Below are 20,522 nucleotides of genomic sequence, written 5' to 3'. Positions count from 1 at the left end.
CCATCTTTCCTACTTTCATGTACCTTAGCTTTTTTTCCCGGCTAGTCAATAAGAAACCGCTTTGTTTACCCCACAGGTTTACTGATAGCATCCAACGGTCTTGATAATGTCGTTTGGCTCAGTCGGATAGGCCGGTGGTGTGACTGTCTAGGGATTGGAGAGAGAACACATGCTTGGTATGTCGTTCTTTCTGGCATTTCTCGCAAGAGTCTCTCTCTCTCATTCTCGATCGAAGAAAGATCTTTCTGTTCCATCCTGACAAAATGACGCGTAGAGTCGGTAATAGAATTTGTCGCAAGAACAAGAGTCGTGTCCCGTACGTCAGTAAGCGCTCTTCCTGAAGTCTGGATGCAGGTGAACCACCGGTTTTGTAAACAGGTGGGCAAACTCTCCGTCCCACTTTTTTAATTATCCGTAGTCCAAACTTCAAAAGGCAAAAGTCTTCAGGTATGCAGTCCTGGGAGCGGAACTGGCCGTTCTGGGCTCAAGCAGCAGGGGGCTCTTCTCTATCACAATCACCGAGTTGACTCGCCGCTGTTTGACTCCGAGTGATCGAATGCGGGGTTTGGTGCTTGTAAAAACCTCGCTTGCAACAGAGGACTCACTTTGCAATCCGTCAAGAGATATTCCGCCCTTCCTTCAGCTGACTGTGTATATCCCCACGCATTTGATTCGTGAACAAGGGATTGGTTCGGACGGGACGGTGCGGAGTTCATACTGCATACGCGAACAGATCATTGACAGTGAACTTACAGTATCTTCGTATCCAAGCGTTAACAAGGTGATCGTTGTCAGGTGATTGAGGAAGGATTCATTCATGAATCCCCGCGACAGGGAACAGGGTTGGATCAAGTCCAGAACCAGTCTCCCCGTCCTCCTCATCCGCTCCATCTTCAGAATCAGTTGTATCCCTATCGATTGTTTCAGCCTCTTTTGCGTCACCGTCGACCCCGTGCTCTTTCATGTAATCCTCCAGTTCTTTGGCCATCTTCCTAGAAAATCCCGAGGCCTCAACTTCGACATCAAGTCTTCCGACCCCATCCTTGCCAACTGCTTGCCTGGCATCCTTGAAGAGTGGGCCTTCTTCAGTGCTAGTGAACCCGAACCGTCTGGCAAAGAAGCGCTTCACACATTCAACGTCTCTGTCGAAATAGAACTCTGCATTGGCGTGATCCACACTGACCATCTGGGGGAAGTCAATCAACACTGGCACCAACTTGATGTTCGCGCCTTCGTCCTCCTCCTGCTTGATCATTATGTTGAACTCGTTGAAATCTCCGTGTATTAACCCCAGTGAGCAGAGTCGCACCAACATCTCCATCAACTCCGCATACAGTCCAGCTGGGTCGGGCACCTTTTCAATCTGACGAAGAGGGAAGCCATCGATCAGTGACATAACCAGCTGATGTCGATTCTGACCCAATGGCGTCGGCACGCTGAGCCCCGCATTGTGAAGCGCTTGCAAAAAGGCAAACTCTTTGACTGCAGCAAGTCGGGACATATACATCCAACTTCCAGCACCCCTCTCTTTCTGCGTTTTCGTCCGAGCATAGTCTCGCTTATTTCGTACACCTTTCTTAAAACTAACCCTCCCCAGTCGATGGATTTTGAGCACTCGTTGCTCACCCTTCTCATCACTCACGACGAAAATATCACTCTCTTTCCCGACGCCAATTTGATTGCCCACACTGTAGACCGCATTATTTTTCTGCAGGGAATGTAAAGCCAAATAGTCCAGCCCGCCGTATGTCAGTCTGTAGCCATCGTATTTGGCGTTTTTGACTTTGGCAATGAGATTGGCCTTCGCTAGCAACGAGATGCTGCGTTGGACATCACCCACGCTCGACTTGGAGAGATTCGCGATCAACGAGGTGGGAACGACTTCGTGGTTTCGACTTCCATTCTCGACTGCGGTAAGGGTACGCCAGTCAGTAGGGTTGAGGTATCGAAGTGACTTTGTGTCGAGCTTCATAGTTTAGTCAGGACCTCCTCGCTCAATCGCATTGCAGAATGCCATATATCGGTCATGGAATACTCGCGCCGAATGCAAAGGCATGGAATTTTGCAGACTGAAAGTGAAACACAACTGCGTTGTCCTAGTGGAAGAAAGCATCAGATATTCATTTCAGCGCAGCGGAGTAAAGGATTTAAGCAGCAAGGTCTGGGACCGGTGTGGTGGCGTTTTCTAGGCCGCTGATCTCCTTTGAGCTCGGTCATTGCATGATCCACTGCCATCTCTCCCGCTTGCTACTGTAAGAATGCCAACAACAATGACACCATTAGAATAGCTGCAGAATGGGGTTGTTCATGGTCTGTGCCAAAACCATCCGAGATGCTCGTTGAGAATTTGCCACATGCTCTTGGTCAATGTTTGATTTTGTCATTGGGCATCCTCGAGTGTTTGCACACGTATGCTGGAAGAATACATTGCCAGTGTGCATCAATTGCCCATGCATCCAAAAGAAACTGCCAGTTAATGTCGAAATCTGTGGAATGGATGCAACCATTTGACCAATTCGACGTATGATTTTCGGATCCCAACGAACCAAAGAAACGAGGCTCGCAATTGTGCTTTAAAGGGAAGCCCCATCCAAGGACACATTGCTGCCATTGGAGTTGAGTAATAGCAGGAGGAGGAGGAGGAGCGGTGGCAGAGGCGCCAGCGGCATCTAGCTGGTAAATTATTCCAGTCCAATCCATGCTATACTAACTTTTTTTCTTTCTCTTCGCTTGTTCTGACGAGCAGTGACCCTTTCTTGCCAATATATACCTTATTGGAGGTAAGCCGAGATCATGTCAAGGTAGAAAAGATACTTACTAGGCTCCCCTTCCTCACCAGGCTTGGTCACTGCCTAAGAGACTATTGCCGCTGGTTAATCGTCATGCCATCAGAGGATTCACTCACAAAAGCGACGACCACCCGGAGCAGCGGACATACTCACGAACATAGCTTGCAGAAGTTAGTATCGACATGAGATAATACAGGACATTGTCTGTGGGAAAGGAATGGTTCTAATCCCAATAGAGACTTTTCCTGGTCCAATCTATCGTTGTGGGCTCTTCGGCAGCGTTGTTGAAGGAAAACAATTGATTATCCTATAGCTTGATCCCAACATTTCACAAGGCTGACCTGGAAAAGGAGAAGCACGGTTTTCCGAGTTTAGACCGACGTTTTGAAAGTAACCCAGTCCAGAATGCTCCAGGGAGACGGGAGTGTGTCTAAAGACTATCTTCGCTTCTTATTTATCCTGATGGTGTTGCCAGTGGAGAAAACCGAGATGTCCGCAGGCTTGTCTCTCCCACTCTTTCTTTGCGTCCAAGAAACAAGATATGATAGGCATGAATGATTGTGATATTTCGCAAGCTGGAACGACAACCCTGCCAAACTCAGGTGCTGGAATGGTAGCTTGCGGGTGAGCAGTTCGGAGGATTCCCGGTATCGACGAATTTCCAGGAGCAGACAAGGATGGAAGCTTTCGAAATGAGCAGTTCAGTAATGCTACAGTTCAGAGTCCACATTGGGGACACAGGCAGACATTACATTCTACAAGGAAGAAAGGCACGTCCTACCACTGATGAAGGAAGAGCGCCCTCCATCCGCTCAAGTCGGTGTTATGGAAAGACAACCATTCTACAACTTACACAGCAACCATTCACTTGGTCAAAAAGCTGGTTCTGTTGATCGCATATTGCGACTAGGCCGGAATGATACTTGTGACAAACACTGCCGATTTGCCGCCTGCTTCATCAGATATTGGTCCTCTCCTCTTTTGCATAAGCAACTCCGGTCCAACAGAGTGACAACATATTGTTGAACAAATGGTAACCGATCGATCACAGCAAACCAACCCATTCTATAACATACACCTTCTGGCGTGCAATACCATTGACAGGCAACAGTGCCAGTATGCATCTCGTAGATAGACATATAGATGGGCTCTATCCCACACTCATTTGAAGAGCGGAGAGCATTCAAGACATCTCGAGTTGCACCAAGTTTGACACATGTTGTTCCTCGCGACTCGGCTAGTCAAGCTAACAATTTTACCCAGCCGATCAACCTCTGGATTGCAGCAATTAGTTATCTCAGAAACGCTACCACATCGTCAAGATGGCTTCTCCACAAACTCTTACTCTTCGATTCCTCATCAACCATCCTGGCAGCAATGCTTCCCAATAGAGCACCACGATATGTGCAAAGATGAATAACCTAATCACTCTGAAGACCACATTGATTGCGCCTTCAATCAATCAAATTTCAACGTATAAGCGCACATAAAGGTCTCCAGCAGTTTGTTAGGACCAGCTTGTTAGGAACTGGCTGCAACCCCCAGTAAGTTATTCAGGATAGATTTCACGAAGAGACCTCCAAATTCTTTAACATCCCTGTCAATGGTGCAATAGAATCCCGGAGGCTCAGAGATTCTATGTGATCAACAAGGAGCTGTCAGAAGAGCGAATCTTCCCGGAGGCCTCTGATCGTCTCATCAGCCTCCAAGTCTTTACCGGATACCATGCAGACCATTTCGATCATGCCTGCGCAGAAATCCACCTCGAGTACGTTTCTCACACAGGCCGACCTCGCCTTCCTATTGGAGAAATCCAAATCAACAGCAGATATACTACTTGATTCACGCGTTGTCACTATGATAGTTTCCCCCCCGAACTCCACCGGAGAACTTTGGTCAATTTTGCTGTGACTCTGGTTCACGAGTTGACTCACTCCTGTTGCTTTTACAGATATGTCGAGCGCTTTCATCGCGGGCTTTATGATTTCGACGCAATTAGCTAGCAGGAGCGATTTTTCGGCGAGGAGGAACCAAAGGCTGAACTTGTCATGTTTAGAAGGAGTTTGCATTTGGTGGGGTCCTTGACTTGGAATTTGAGCTTTGGCCAGCCACGTCAACGGACATGGCTTGTCGTGCCTAGTCAAGAAGCATCCTTCACTCCAGAAGCAGACGTCTCAGAGAATCTATTCCAGAGGCCTTTCTCAATAATGGTTGACGAGAGTTGATGGCAAGACTCCGAAGAGGAGGGCTTGCTCAGCCGACAAATCTGTCTTGGAGAAGCGCCGGTCACACAACAAACGCTTTCCACGGAGCCAAAATGATATATCCAACAGAAAAGGCAAGAGACCATTTACACAGGAGGTGCTAGAAAGGTAGTACCTAAACGACATACTGGCCCCATGACACTGCTGGTTTCGTTCGAAAGGAGCAACGTCTAGTGCTTACCTCTGCCAAACTCAGCCTTCCAGCGATGATCAGTGGGTCGGACGTGGTAATCCTGTATTTTAATTATGGGAACACTCTGGTGTGATGGTGCTAGATAAGAACCACAGCAAGAAGACTCTAGCACGAGAATTACCGAATCCAGCTGTTGCTTTTTGGAGCAGGCTGTAAGCATCCTAACCTTTCAGAGTCGGCTTGCAGGTTGATCGGTTACTTTCCACATAGCTGATTGCTCCACGCCGATGACCAAGAAGCTTAAGTTTCGGCTGTGAATGAACAAACTTTAAGGCTATGTATGGGTTTTGTGGGGTTGGCGAATTGATATACATACACTTTCATTCCTCAGGCAGGTGGCTTCCTATGTCTCATCTTGAGTCATAGAAGAACCTCTCATACATTACCTTTCCACTGTCCCTCAGAGAGGAACAATGGCACAACAATATCCATACCATCAGTCCCAAGGACAGCCACCCGCTCAATACCCTCCATCACAGCTCTATCCACCTCATCAATGTCAAGGAGGAAGTCTACCATCGAGTCCATATCAACAACCAGCGCAGCCTTATCCAGGTCCAGGCTATGCACAGCCTCCTTCTCGCACTCCCAGTCCCTATCAGCAATCTCCACGATCACATAGTCCCTACCAACAGCCTCCTCCACCGCAAGCTCTAGGATACCAACCATATCCCCCTCCTCAGTACCCGCCACAGCAATATCCTCCCCAAGGGTATCCACCTCCTCAACCAGGTTCTCAATATGGCTTTCCCTCACCACAGCCTCCTCCCCAACTACAAGGACCCTACACTCTCATCTTTCAATCCTCCGGCAAACACATCAAAACTCTCACCCCCCAGGGCTCCTCCCAACCCAGCTATACGGCAATCTACAGCCGACCCCTCTTCTACTCCTCCGCGCCCGACATAGCCGTCACATCCAACGACACCCAACTCGCCACCATAAATTGGCACACTTGGTCCGGCAAGATCGACATGTCCTTCACAACGGGGAACACCATCACTTACAAGGACAACTTCGAATCCTCGACATTAGGGCGTTTGTTCTGGGTGATATCCCGAGGCGACCGCAAGCAAGCAAATATCCGCTGCTCCGACCGTGCCGAGCAGACGATCTGCACCGTCGTGCTGACCGATAAACTTGAATCCGGCCGCGTGGAGATCTGGCGAAGCAACCTGAGTAAGCAGCAATTCGATGAGGTGATTGTCAGTGCAATTGCGGAGATTGAGGATTTTAGGCGCAAAGTCCAGGATCAAGGCCCAAATCCTGGTGTCGTTGCTGGGCTTTCGGTTGCTGCTGGCTGTTGAAAAACATATCTCGATACGGTGTTTGAGTGGATCTCGAATTGTGTCTGTACGGTATTTCAATTAACTCCTGTTATCGCAAAGAGCGAATTGGAAAGGGAGAAAGAGAAAGAGAAGGAAGTGACGGAGAATATTTCAATACGGCATGGTCCAAAAAGTGTTGATGAATACTTCCTAGTTTTCCACCGGACGAGAATGTCCCACCCGGTCTGAAATTGAAATGGAAATTCTCGACTTCACCTTTCAATGCCTGGGTGATTATTTCGTGGCAGCAGCAACCTCTTCATCCAGATTCAAAATATCCGGCACGGGCCCCACCGGCGTGATCCCAAACGGGTTGATCTGCCGATGACTCTTCGTATAATGCTTCTTGATATGTTCGAATTCCGTCGTGCTCCCAAACGCCGGCGCATTCCAATACAGATTCTTAAGCCATTTATGCAAATGCGGATACCCGCTCCGTATATCCTTGACATTACATTTGAAATGCTGCACGTACACCGGGTCAAAGCGCACGATTGTCGTATAAAGTCTGACGTCTGCCTCTGTTATCTTGTCCCCGAAATAATATGGTCCAGAGCTTTTCGAGAGCTCGGATTCGGCGCGGTCAAGCGATTTGAATAATTGGATGACATTGCGCTCGTATGCTTCTTGCGTCGTTGCGAAGCCAGACTTGTACACCCCGTTGTTGATATCGTCGTAGGTCCAGGCGTTGGTGGCTTCGATTTGTTCTTGGAGATCTTTCGGGAAGAGGACAACATTTTTGTATTCTTCGGGCAGCAAATCATCGAATTCCGTGTACATCATGCGGATGATTTCAGAGGACTCGTTGTTCACAATGGTCTTCTTCTTCGTGTCCCAGAGTGCCGGCACCGTGAAGCGTCCGGAGTAGTCTGGGTTGGCCGCGAAATATAAGTCGCGGAGGTGCGTGAAGTTCGCGTGTAAGGGGTCCGGAGTGACGTTTTCGCCGGGAAGGGTTTCGTCGGCGGTCGCGAAGCGCCAGCCTGAGATGTCAGGTTAGAAAAATAAAAAGTCATGCTGGGAGGTATATGTACCTTTCTCTTGCATGTGCCAGTGGACGCTGGTGAAGGGGATGATATCTTCGAGACCTTTCAACTTGCGAACAATGAGGGTTCGATGCGCTGTAGTGATGAAGCGCAATCAGTACAAAAACATTCGGCAGGCAAGGCTAGATTCATACCCCAGGGACATGCATAGCTGACGTATAAATGGTATCTGCCCCGTTCTGCGGGAAACTCTGCATTGGGATCTTTGGATATGAAATTGCGAAAGGACGACTGCTGTCTCTTGAACTCTCCAGATTTATCCCCAGGATTGACCCAATCGGTGATACTGCTTTTCTGGTCCTGCAAGGATAGGTTCAGTCAGAACACGGTGAGGATAAGAGACGAAGAAAACGAGAGCTGAGAAAGAGTAAAGAGCGTTGCTGCGTACCGACATGGTTGAGAAGCTGAAGCGGGGTGATTTCGTTTGTGATGCTTGGTATATTATAGAGGCCCCAGTCGGCTTTGCCAGGTGAAATGCTTGCAATCGTGCGCGAGCAAGGATATTGGACATGAAGCAGCCGAAATCGATGTTACTGACTGACTTCGGCCATGTTTCTGGTAGCTGTTGTCGAATATTTAAATACTTCGCCGCTCAAGTGTGGGGGTGCGATGGGAAGCTTAAGAACTCATCATGACGAAATACCTTCACATGCTAGCTAGACCCCGATTACTAAAATCGCAGTTCTGACTAAAGATGCTGTAAGGTGGGCTTTCCATTTGTGGCAGCAATTTATTCAGACTCATGTTGGCTATATCGGATGTTTACATTCTTGGGGCAAGAGCCGAGAGAAAAGAAATCCCAGTATTCAACTTCCAGTCCGTGCGTATATCTGTACAGCTCCCAGGATTGCTGGTCAAACGCCTTTTGTGTCTCCCAATGGAATAGAGCTTGCCAGGATCTATTTCTTGTATTTCACCATGACGTAGGGAATTTCCACATCTTCTTCAGTGGTATCCTCCGCGGTAATCTCAAAGATGATGTTCATTTGGTGATCTGGAATAGGTTTGCGGCTAATAGTTTCGAGCAACTTGCTCATCTTGAGAGGCATTCGATCTTTTGTCTTGTTTGGTGGATAGAAACTGGCATACAACAGGCTGACGCCAGAGCTAACCATCGTCACACTCAAACCATGATTCTCGAAATGTTGCAGAAACTCAGTCAAGGTAATGTCCTCGACTTCGAACCGATCCCAGAGTTTGTCAATGGTCACTTCGCCATGCTTGCTTCGGTATTTGCCCTTGGGGCTTGCGATCGGTTCACTGAATCCAAAGAACGGCAAAGCAAGATTGATAAATCCGTTCTTGTATTGTTCTAGATCAGTCTTTCCATCAATGATCTTGAACAATTCGAGGATGACCAATCCCGTGACCGAAGCAGTGGTGGTGGCAATCGCAGGAATGATCTTTCCAGCTATGAATTTCGTCTTGTGGCGATCGGCCACGGGAATGTTGTAATTCATTGCTCGAAGATTGCTGGCCGCAGTGATGAAATCGATATGATGGTTGGTATCGTCGTCCTTCTCGAATTCCACCACATTCAGGCGGAATGTTGGGAGTGACTTAGGAGTGGGTAACTCGGCAATGATCTTGTTCAATTCTTCCGCATCATCGGCAAAGGTGGGAGCTGGTCCATTTGGATCTGGCTCTTTCTCGTCGGCTTGGATCGTGACATTTGCGTCTGGCTTGAACTCTGGGATGATCATGCTCTTAAGAACCTTCACATAGTCTTCGTGGGTGATTTTGGGTGGCTGGATACCATAATTGTAGGCATGGAGAATGGCCGCAGCAACAATGAATGCCATGTGTGTTTCGTCAGACGGATCGAAAATGAGAGCGGTGGGAGCACGCTTCGGTCCAGACCAGAAATCCGCACCACTCGAAGTCTTGGAATCCTTGGGGAAGTTGTACAGCAGTTGTTGAATGGCATTGTGGTATTGCTTTTCGAATTGCATGCGTGCCCAGGCAATACAGTCGTTGAAATCGGCCGGCTTTTCAGTTACCAAGAACTCCTTCAGGCTGTCCAGAATCATTTTTTCATTCCCTTGCTGTCTCAGAGTAGTGTTGATGTAATCTGGTTGTGACAGGTAGAGATTGACAGTCTCTGGAGGTCCCACGAAATACGACTGGAATAAGTCTCGGGCCCAAGCAATAGTGTGCTCAATCTTGTTGGGAAAGCTTCGAAGGGTGCACATTGGGAAGGATTGTTCTGGTGGATCTTGAGAGCTGGAGTATGACTCTGTCAGACGTGGAAGAATGACTTGAGTATTGCCTTTGGTTCCGAGAGTCCCGCTCTCAAGCAATGGCTTCATGAAAAAGACACATCGTCGATCAACGTAGGTACGGGCTTCGACGTTGTCTAAAGCGTTCGTAACAATGTCGAGCCCATTCCAGAATTGTTCGTTGAAGATGCCTTCGCTATCAGGGCCGATTCGGTCGGTCATGGTAGTAATCTTGCCTTTGAGGTCAGGATTCATGGCTTGAACCGCTGCAGCGGCACAGTCGCTCTTCTGTTTCCCAACATCCTTGGCTCGGAATAGGAATTGTCGATTGAGGTTGCTTCTTTCGATAGAATCATTGTCTGTGACTGTGATATGACCTTTGGGCCCCGTCCCAAGACCGATCATGGCATAATTCTTCAACATTTCACAACCAATGGCGCCGGCGCCGACCAAAAAGTTCTTGACATTAGAGATCTTCTCTTGATACTCCCTACCAAAGACAGCAATTTGGCCATCATAACGCGATCCAATTGGTGTGCAAAGTTCCTCGCTTCGTCCAACAGAGGTGGGAAGTGACTCGAGAGAATCGAAGTAGAGCCACTGGACAATTGGGGTGAATTTTCCTGACACTGCTTTCAACACTTCTTGTGCTGCAAGACCACCAAAGAACGCAGCCATCGGACTAAGGTCACCTTGGGCCTGATAACTGAGTTCGGTGATCAACCGGTCGCTGATTTCAACCTCGTCGCCGCTCTCTTTCGCCAACCTCTTGGTAAGTTCCAGTACTTCTTTCGCATCTCCGTCATTGTGAGGCCGGGGAAGAGCACCCTTGTGATTCTCGGCGAAAGCATGAAGAGCCTGAATTCCAAGGTGAAGTTGTGCAGGCCGGTCGAATTTTGCAAAGTCGGAAATCATCAACTCGGGTTTTCGGATCTGTTCTGACAGTGACTGGAATTGAATGACCTTGGGCATCTTGACTTGAGTAAAAAGTCCGCCTCCTTGGTATCTACCCAAGCCAGACACATCTCCAATGGAGAATGAGTAAGGTCCCTTGACGGTGATCTTGCGAGGGGGTGCGCCGTTGAGGGCCTCCATTCCTTTGAGTTCAGCGAATTCTACGTAGTCGCCATCTTCCAACCCATGGCGTGTTTCATCCAGAGCAGACACCAGACCGGTCTCGTCAATAGCCGCGACGATACCACTGACAGGATTTTCTCCAGTAACATCGCTTACCGTGAAGTTCTTTCCGAAATCGGTGAAAATGTAACCGAACAAACCGAATGTGTCGGCGACGAGGAGATAAATGCCATTCTTGTGACAAAATTCGGAGATTGTGAGTTGATCTTTCAAGGATGTGGTAGTGAGGACGACGACTTGATACTGCTTCAGTTGACTCAGGTCTTCGGTCAAGGATTGAGATCTATGCACGACCACGGGAGTATACGAATTAAGTTCGGCAACTCGCGGCGCCGTGACTTCTGCTCGTGGTTTACCGACGTCTTCAGGACGGAGGAAGAACTGGGAAGAGAGATCGGTAATAGCCACAGGTTGAGGATCAAACAGAGTCAGAGACTTGACGCCAGCGAGAGCAATGTTCTTTGCAATTTCCACACCCAATCCCTTCAAACCGACGATGAGAACATTCGACAAACCCATTCGCTTCATAGCCTCGTGGCCAAGAACATAGAGTTGTCTACTATAGAGGGATTCATCAATCTCGCCATTCTGGAGCCGCGGAATAGCCGCCCCAGGAGAATCGACTTCCATCACAGAGTCTGTCATGATTTTCTTTTCTGGCCGGGACAGGTTCTCAGAAGAGGCCTTTCGTTTATTGCCGGCCTTGATTGTGTCTGGAATTTCGGCGTGGGGTGAAATGGTGACAGTGGCCTTGCCTCAAGCAAGACCTTAGGAGTGCGGAGGGAAGTGATCTGAAGAGCAGAACGCCGCTTCAGATGAGGAGGTAGAGTCGGAGAGTCGATGGTTGAGAGATGAGTTGAAAGAGTGACAAAAGACAGATTGCAGAGGGGCTGATTAAAACGAAAACCGAATGCAGGCAAGGCAACTGGCGTCTTAGTCAAGAACGTTCGCGAATAAATATGATGGACTCAATAAGAGTTGAAGTGAGTGATGCAATCCGCAGGCAGGCAAAGTCGCCCGCCTCGAATTCGGCTAACCTACCTCGAGGATCTATCCATTAGTCTGGCACTGACATGGGGACTTTGCCTGTAGGGAAAGTCCTCAACGCCTGACGCCATACAATTATACAACATAGATATCACTATGTCTTGCCCTACTACCTTTTGGCAACAAATCAGCTCTCCAGACCGACAACACTCAACTCGATCCAATCACCGGTACGCGTCCACCATTGACCGTGATTCAGTTTGAAAAATTCCGTAATGGGCCTCAAGTCCTGCAATGTGTCGCTTTGAACTTTTCGGGCGGCTAGTACTCTGGTGTCAATCTCCACACGAATTCCAGCATTCGTTCGACCTTTGTCGCGATCCTCAGCCTCGTATGCGTCCCCGACCGTCGTCCAGACCTTCGAAATGCTTCATGAAATCCTCTTATCATTATCCGGGCTTCAGTCGCCAATATGGATTCAAGAAAAGCAATCTGAAGGGGGAGACGAGAACGGCTTCAACCAATACGTTTCTCCACCAGAACGGGCAATGCTAGAAACCCTCGCGCATCTTCACGACTTGCACGTGCGGATCAAAGGTGCGACCACAAAATCGTCGACCGGTCACTGGTCTATGGTTTGCCGTGCTGTGAGTGCTTCTATAGCAGATGTCCATCTGGGCAGGTTCATGGATAAGATCATACAAGTTGAGTCAGCGATATTGAAGAAAGATGCCGGATATGTTGGAGCATATGAAATCGTTCCATTGAGCACAATTGTTACCGAGTTCGCACCTTGGACAAGACGGTTGGAATGGATCTGGTTCGTGGTACAGCATCTGGACCCCGAACTGAAGCATGCCAAAGGTACACACCGACCGTCTAGTGCCAGTATCCTCGACCTCCTGGAGCACGAAACACACACAGGTTACTCGGATATCGAAGACATGGCTATTGATCTCTTGACGGTTGCACAGAGAGCTTGGATGCGAGCGGTCTCCCTCTGGGTCCTATACGGCAAGCTACCAACTTCTGGCGCCGAGGATTTCCTCGTCAAACCAAACCCTCATCTCTTGTCAACGACAGATGCTTTCCTGGTTGACCCCTCGTTACAACCAAACTTTGTCAACGCAGGCGCTAGCAACGCTTTACTAATGATAGGAAGTGCATTGAATCAATTGAATTCACAATCACTTTCTGTTGCCTCCACTTTGCAAGGTTCAAGCAACCCGACAATACTCCTCCTTCCCAGGCATTTGGGACTGCTGGAATCTCTTCGGTATCCTTTGAATTCATCGCTGTTGGAAAACGTCTTGTCGACAATTAATCAGAGTATATCTGAAAATGCGTTGTCGCAAATCCTTCCTCGACCTCTAGTGATGCAGTTGCTTCAGGTCATCTTGCGTTATGTCCTCCTCGATCATGGCGAATTTACGGTCTCGTTAGTGGCACATGCCGACGAGCGTATAACGAATCGCCAGCAAACACAGACAGCTGCTCGCCCGGTGAGGAATATTGGCAGACTCGATGACTTAGCCATCAAGGATGCGGAAATCAACGGCATTTTGAGCAAAACAATGGCCGAGCTTGTGGCATTACGAGGTGATGAAGATGGCGAAGACGATGTTTTTCACTTTGCGAAGAAGATCCTGTCTCTCAAAACAGTTGATGTTCAGCATGGTCAACAGATGATCGCGACGTTATTGCCTACACCAACGCTCCTCTATATTACCATCCCACCATCTTCACCCTTACACATATTCCTGTCTTCTCAAGATATTCAGACTTACGCCTTGATAAATGCGTATCTGCTTTCCATACGCCGGGCAGATCTTCATTTATCTGCACTATGGAAACTTACGTCACAACGCAGATGTCATCCTTCTCCTCTGGGTCCACCGAGAAGCGCTTCAAGAGTAGGGCAAGCAAAACTTGCAGCTCGAAGGTCGAGAGAAGATAGGAGAGCAAAAAGAACGAGAAGATATTGGATATGTGCCAGCAAGGCTGTGTTTGTGACCAATGAGCTTGAAGCATATCTCCAAGGCGAGGTGATTCAGAGCAGCTGGACGCATTTCCGCAAATGGATCGACGGAGGAGATAAAGGGATACTGTCTGCAAAGTCATCCAGACCCTGCACGGCCTCGACGGGAGACCAGATGAAAATGACCGAAGTGTCACATGGTACATATGATGCTTCCGGCTCTGGTGGTCGTTCTCAGCCCAGTGATCCCAGAACGCTGGCGGAAGCGCATCGCGCCTATCTGAGAGCTCTGAATGCGGCACTTTTTATCACGAATGATGACTGGATGACCATGTTGAAGGATCTCCTCAATCAAATCGACCATTTCATTGCGCTCTTCTCTCGTCTGCAGACGGTTTGGGAGGGATTGGACTTGCAAGAAGATGACGGCGTGGTGGACGCCTTCTCCAACTACGCACAAAACGAAAAGGAAGTCCTGACTGAAATGGATCGAACAAGTGACGCCATTGAAGGGACACTCGTTGGTCTGGTGAATAAGATCCGCGACATGGAAAAGGAGAAACGCACTGGGGTTGGGATGGACAACGTCGTGCAAAGATTGAGCGACGTCGAATTAAACGGAAGCAAATTTGTCCCATGGCAGGCGAGAACAGTGGACAGGTTGGTTATGAAACTTGACAGTCTGGCTGGGAGGCAAGAGGAACGAATTGGGATCGAAATCGCAGAAGGCTACGATGATGAGTGACATGACTGTGTCCATGTTCTAGCTTTTGGACCATGTTTTTCTATTCAACACACGCTACATGGAAGCAGGGAATTCCCGCTCCAAGGGTGTGCGGTAATCAAATAAATGAACGAGGGAACGAACCTTATAAAGATGGTCAGCTTACTTGTCCTCTTTACAACACAACACCAGTCGCCACGCCAAAACAAGATAGAAACGAAATCAGATAAGCCGTATACGTCAGTCCCTTCCCTGTCGAAACAGCTGCATCGATCAAGACCTCATAACGACGCCCCAACCAGCGCGATCTGCACAGGCAGCGAGAACATTTGGACCCCATTCAACTCCTCTCTTCCTCTCAGGTTCCGGCGCAGGCAACTCCACAACCTCTCCTTCCCGCATCCCTCCCTCGCCATGCCATGTGACATGTAAAGGTGAGAAGACGCAAGTCCGGTATCAGGGAGTGTGGACGGAGACTTGAAATTCAGATTGAGCTTCAATAGAAATGTTCGGAAGGGTGTCGCCTTGATAAAAGGAGAACTCGGAGAATGGATAGACTTGGTGTCATCATAGAAAAGGAAAAGCCGAAGGGCCGTGTTTGGGATGTGGTCACCCACTTATCTTTATTGAATCGGTGTGGCGCTACGAATGGGGTAAGGGACTGAGACGGCAGTTCTGTTGGAGTGGAACACCTAAAATGAAGGTGTTTGTCAGCAAAATTGAAGCCTCGAGAAGCAGTAATTGAAATATGAGCATCGTTGACACGGACGGAGATCAGAAAATTTGGTAAGCTTTGGTAATGGATTCTTCAATGAGATTCAGAAGCAGAACTGATTGAGAAAACCTTTGATCATCATTGGAAAAGTTATGTGGTCTTCATTGAGAGGAGCAAAGAAAATTGAAGAGCTCACCTTTGGTTCTGTCGACCATGCTTCTTCAAGCTGCAAGATCGCCGCAATTCTGTGCCTCGTAATGTCAGATAACCTCACGTTTATACGCAATGAGTCTACAATAGAATGATCATGTGCTCTTGTGTCAGATGGTAGTGCATGTTTTAGTTCAAAGGCTCATAGAAAAGTCGCCGGAACTTGGTGTATGATGAATTTCATCAAGGGAGTTGAGGGAGGAAAAAGAGAGCAATATTCAGAGAGACTCACTAACGTGTTCCTGAGGCAAGACAGGATACTCAGCAGAACAGTGGAAGACGGCGGTAAACATGAGGTTGTTGATAGCGAAGCTAAAGATGAAATTCAGTTGAAGCGAAGAAGGAGCCGTTGGGACTTGCAGGTCTTGGCATATATCACCACGTGACCTGCTGGACTATTCAAACCCTTGAAGATGTGTCAATAATCACCTCAGGAGAATCTCGCGAGAGGATGGTATCTTCACCTCTCCTGCCAGCTCAATTGCGGTCAGCATGTCGCAATGCAGTTCGTGAAATGGGCGCGGCTGACAAGCAAGTCGGCGCTAGCATGTGAATGACTAAGCAAAGAGCCCCAGAGATTGCTCATTCAGACTATTCCTTCCACCTCTGAGGATCTAGGAGTCTTATTTGGGATCTGAGCTGTGGAATCCGCTCTCATCCCAGATCTCCAGGAATAGGAAGTATGACTTTTCTGCTCGAAGTCAAGCGCTGAAAAGAGCTTTTCCTCCTGCATGCCAGGGCAGGACTCCCTGCTCGATGTCATCTATCCTCGCCAGTTCCTTGCTCCAACTGACTAATAGAGGCGTATGCCCACGACGCCAATAGTCGGGTGGATGATCAATTTGTCACAGATGCTCGTTCCAACGAAGTGCCTTTCAACAACATTGATTTATTTCGACACTCCGAACGGACATAGGATCAGGTAACTTACGTACCTCAATGCCTTCGTGCTTAATTAACTCTACCATCTTCAAGCAGTGTTCATTCAGATTGTGATCCAGGGTCTGCATCACCGGAAAAGAGCTGGGATCGTCAAACTGGCTTTTTCGATTGGTGACAATGGGCCACACCCAGCTGCAGACTCTGACCACTACCGAATCCTCCTCCGCGACCGCCACAATCGAGTCCCGATCACTGATTTGTTTTCGGAAAAGGTTGCGGAATGATGCCCTGGTGTCTTCTTGTGGCTAATGTTGATTCTGTTCAGGCACCGGCTAATTGTCGATATTGACACCTCGATATGCCACTCCGCAAGCCAGTCTTGGATCTTGTCGAGATACGCCGACCGGTTCCCCACAAGCAAGTCTTTGAGTGCCTCTCGCGTGACAGCATGAATCTGTCGATGATGAGGGACATTGGTAGGAGGAGGATTGTGAACACCAAACATTTCGATATTGCGGCGATACCGCTTAACAAGACTCTCCGACAGCCTCAGCTGTTCAACAATCTCTGCGGTCGACGCGCCTGCGGTGATACTGTTGACAATGAGCTGCCAAAAGCGGTCGTCATAGGGGAGCATGCTGACAACTCCATGAACTCGAGCGACAACGAACCCAAATGGCACCGAATGTGGTAAGAATTACAGGATTCGCTACTGCAAAGAAATTTGGCGGTGGTGGTACATAGCATACACAAGGAAGAGCAGGGAATAACCGACCTCCAATCAGATCCTCAACAAGCTGAACCTCGCGAAGTCATCTATCAACCACGCAATCTAGTCCACGGTTCGGGCAGCCACGCCAGCTGAAAGGGCCAGGTCAGGAGGGCCACTGCCTGAAACACCATTACCACCAACCACTATCGTCAGCACCGCAACAAGCAGAGAACGTGAAATCATCAAACCCGGCAACCCCGAATCCGCCGCACTTTTGCGCCAAAAGACACCAGACAGGTCGAATACTACAAATAGAATTCTGCTGCTGCTTTTATACTGGCTTCAAAATTTGGCTAGAGTTTCGTCAATATTTTGTGTATTTGATGGTAATGATGAAACTGCCAAAAAGAGTCTCTTATGTGACTGACGATCGGAACAGAAAGCCCTAAACTACTAATGGTAAAGCAGCCGAACCCTTTGCAGTAGAGGTAATAATTCGAGTTGCGTTTGGGGTGAAGCCGGGTTTGCGAGAGACTGTAGAAGTCTCTCGAGAAACCCAAACCGACCGTCTGGGTACCGTGTGGCGGGCCGGAATGCATAACATGGCAAGAATGAGGCCCTATAGTCCAGTCCATTATCAGGGCTGCATCGCGTCATTCCAAAAATGGAAAATTACTTGGCATTATTTCGTCGAACTCACAGCTTAGCTTTCATTGTTGCCCGTTTAATTCCTCTCATATATTTAGTCCAAGTTGGACTTGGATGTCCGCTCTTTGTCAACAAACATCTGCGATGTCATGACTGACAGGCGACGAATTAATGGGCCTGCGGGTGTCAGCACCCCCCCAATATTCGCGCTTTCCCCTCGCGCTGTGAAATCGCTCACAGATCGAGTGAGGAAGCCAAATGAACTGCGCAAGATCTGTATGTGACTATTGCCTCGTTTACTTTTTATACGCATTGACGATTCAGTCCTTCAAACCGGCATAGTCCCAAGTGCTGGTGGCTCAGCATATCTCGAACTCGAAAACAACAATGGATCAAAGCAGACCATTCTACCCACAGCCTCCACCATAAAATTGTCATGTTCCGTGCATGGACCAAAGCCCTTACCAAGAACGGCCTCCTTTTCACCAAATCTACAATTGACTGCATCAGTCAAGTTTGCTCCTTTTGCAACTCGTACCCGTCAAGGATACATTCGAGATTCTACAGAAAAAGACCTTGGAATGCATTTGGAGAATGCTTTGAAGGGAACAATCATACCAGACAGATGGCCGAAGAGCGCGATTGATATTGCAGTGACCATCCTTGAAGCAGAAGACAATCTGAACCATGGTGACCGCGTTGCAGGAGTTGGATTGTTCAATGTGATAGCAGGATGTATCAACGTGGCCATGGCTGCCATTGCCGATGCCAAAATCGATTGTCTGGATCTATTGGCCGCTGGAGTGGGTGCAATTGTCTCGGGCCCAGATTCAAAGCCTCTGAGAGTTCTGGATCCTTCTTCCGCTGAACATCAAGAAATTCTTGCCAGTTGCTTGGTGGGTTACCTTTCATCGCGAGATGAGATTGTGGAGATCTGGTCAACTGGTTCTGTGTCAAAACAAGACATCGACGGAGGAATTGGCTTTGAAGAGTTAGTGGACAGTGCTGTCGCTGCTTCTCGGGGAGCGCAAACAGTTCTGAAAGAGGTTTTGATGGAGTCTCTTATGAGATATCAGGTTGGAACAAAGGAAATTACAGTTACACCCGATGAAGCGAATGATGTTCAGATGAAGACATGAAAAAGGTCCGGAATCAGATTAGACTGAATGTCTTTGAAAGAGTCTGAGCCACAACCATTTTCGGTTTCAGGTTGTCGACCTCACACACAGTGCTCGCCGCGTCTATATGACTTGGTCCCCTCGCCGAGAGCCTGGATTGACCGGAGCTTGGCGCGAAATCGATTCAAACACAGAGCATCACTTGAATTGTCTGCTGGAGGCTCACTTCGTGCAAATGTCTCGCTTCACTATTCTCACACAACCCTCCTCTCTCTTTCAACTTTCTACAAACCTCTTTCCGCAGATTGACTTGCATACCGTTGCTTGCTGCCATCATGCCTCCAAGGACCTCTGTGGACGAAAATCTTGTTTTTCTGTACAAGTGTTTCCAACACTCAAGTGGGAATGGAAAGGTACGATACATTGACCAGATCGACGTGGCCGCAAATCTTCCTGACAACGTCCAGATTGATTTCCCAGCCTTGACCATTGCTACAGGCTTGAACGTTGGCGCTGCGCGAAAGCGATTTTCGAGACTCAAGGACAAGATCGAAAGCTCAACAGCCTTCGGAGCATCTCTAGGTCCAGGCAACACTCAGGTCCTCAATTCAAAGAACGTCAACAAAGGAAACGGGTTACATAAGCGAAAAGCTGAAGCTATGAGCGACACAAACGCACCCGATCTAGTCAAGTCCGGGAGTAACGGTGAAGAGCCAGTTGCCGTTGTTTCTAAGCGCCAAAGTCGCGGTAGAAAGCTCGATCTCTCGGTCTTCGATGATCCTGAAGACTCCCAACATGAATCGCTTGAGGACAGCGACAGAGAATACCTGATCAGCGCTGCGGTCAAGTCTGAAGTCGATGACGATGCGGATTTCGAGTCTGAGGAAGGTGTGAAATCCGCCGTCAAGAGGATGAAGAATGTAGTCAGAGACAAGGACACTCCCACACCAACCGAGAAGATGTCCAAGCATGCTATGAAGAAGACTGTTCCACCAAAACCTGTCATGGCACCAAAATCAAAAGCGAAGTCTGGTCTGCTTCCTTGCGACGAACCCTTGTCTAGCATTGAGTCTTCTCTACCACTTGTTCCCGTCTCAGGTGTTTCCTCAAACAACCAGAACAACGCTGAAGCCGCCAGTGACATCGACCTCGGATCTCTACAACCTGGGACTCTCATCTCATTTCCCGCAAAGAATTTGCAGCAAGCATCTGCCTCCATGTCCAGCGCTCTACAAGAACGGGACACTGTGGTCTCGAGCCAATCTATTCTCACCTTATCTGCAACCTCTGAATCGACTGACCAAGATGGAATCCACCCTGAAGACAGCGTTTTCATGGCCAGGTCGCACGGTGTTATCGCCCCTCCTCCTGGTAAGCATACCATATCTGCATTGTATACCATACCATATCCTGCTCTTGCCTGCACAGGGCCTTCAAATGCTGACGGAACTTCTCACACAGGCAGAACTACATTCGAGCTTTTCAAGGGTCTCTTGACACCGTGGACTCGCTCTTGACCCGGATCGGGTTCAGCGGAACATCAGCATGAGGCACAGCCTGAGACAAGATGGGATC

General features: G+C 48.5%; 7 protein-coding genes across 7 annotated transcripts; 4 read left to right on the top strand and 3 right to left on the bottom strand.

The window, feature by feature from the left end:
- Nucleotides 1–811: 811 nt before the first annotated feature.
- On the bottom strand, nt 812–1,972 carry Z518_03085 (uncharacterized protein; the record flags this gene model as incomplete). Its single annotated transcript, XM_013420111.1, has 1 exon — nt 812–1,972. One exon carries the CDS (start codon nt 1,970–1,972, stop codon nt 812–814), a length of 1,161 nt encoding a protein of 386 aa, XP_013275565.1.
- A 3,687-nt stretch (nt 1,973–5,659) lies between these two features.
- On the top strand, nt 5,660–6,553 carry Z518_03084 (uncharacterized protein; the record flags this gene model as incomplete). The annotated part of the gene is made up of 1 exon (XM_013420110.1): nt 5,660–6,553. The coding sequence occupies one exon, from the start codon at nt 5,660–5,662 to the stop codon at nt 6,551–6,553; it is 894 nt and encodes a 297-aa protein (XP_013275564.1).
- A 255-nt stretch (nt 6,554–6,808) lies between these two features.
- Z518_03083 (uncharacterized protein) lies at nt 6,809–8,128 on the bottom strand (the record flags this gene model as incomplete). The annotated part of the gene is made up of 4 exons (XM_013420109.1): nt 6,809–7,554; nt 7,606–7,692; nt 7,752–7,917; nt 8,006–8,128. 4 exons carry the CDS (start codon nt 8,126–8,128, stop codon nt 6,809–6,811), a joined length of 1,122 nt encoding a protein of 373 aa, XP_013275563.1.
- Nucleotides 8,129–8,516: 388 nt separating this feature from the next.
- Nucleotides 8,517–11,618, bottom strand: Z518_03082 (uncharacterized protein; the record flags this gene model as incomplete). The annotated part of the gene is made up of 1 exon (XM_013420108.1): nt 8,517–11,618. The coding sequence occupies one exon, from the start codon at nt 11,616–11,618 to the stop codon at nt 8,517–8,519; it is 3,102 nt and encodes a 1,033-aa protein (XP_013275562.1).
- A 767-nt stretch (nt 11,619–12,385) lies between these two features.
- On the top strand, nt 12,386–14,683 carry Z518_03081 (uncharacterized protein; the record flags this gene model as incomplete). The annotated part of the gene is made up of 1 exon (XM_013420107.1): nt 12,386–14,683. The coding sequence occupies one exon, from the start codon at nt 12,386–12,388 to the stop codon at nt 14,681–14,683; it is 2,298 nt and encodes a 765-aa protein (XP_013275561.1).
- A 3,295-nt stretch (nt 14,684–17,978) lies between these two features.
- On the top strand, nt 17,979–18,968 carry Z518_03080 (uncharacterized protein; the record flags this gene model as incomplete). The annotated part of the gene is made up of 2 exons (XM_013420106.1): nt 17,979–18,105; nt 18,154–18,968. The coding sequence occupies 2 exons, from the start codon at nt 17,979–17,981 to the stop codon at nt 18,966–18,968; spliced, it is 942 nt and encodes a 313-aa protein (XP_013275560.1).
- Nucleotides 18,969–19,282: 314 nt separating this feature from the next.
- Z518_03079 (uncharacterized protein) lies at nt 19,283–20,496 on the top strand (the record flags this gene model as incomplete). The annotated part of the gene is made up of 2 exons (XM_013420105.1): nt 19,283–20,340; nt 20,409–20,496. The coding sequence occupies 2 exons, from the start codon at nt 19,283–19,285 to the stop codon at nt 20,494–20,496; spliced, it is 1,146 nt and encodes a 381-aa protein (XP_013275559.1).
- Between the last annotated feature and the right edge of the window lie 26 nt (nt 20,497–20,522).

The sequence above is a fragment of the Rhinocladiella mackenziei genome (genome assembly GCF_000835555.1).
Source record: "Rhinocladiella mackenziei CBS 650.93 unplaced genomic scaffold supercont1.2, whole genome shotgun sequence".
Taxonomy (NCBI): Eukaryota; Fungi; Ascomycota; class Eurotiomycetes; order Chaetothyriales; family Herpotrichiellaceae; genus Rhinocladiella; species Rhinocladiella mackenziei.
This window is presented reverse-complemented; position numbering and strand designations above follow the sequence as displayed.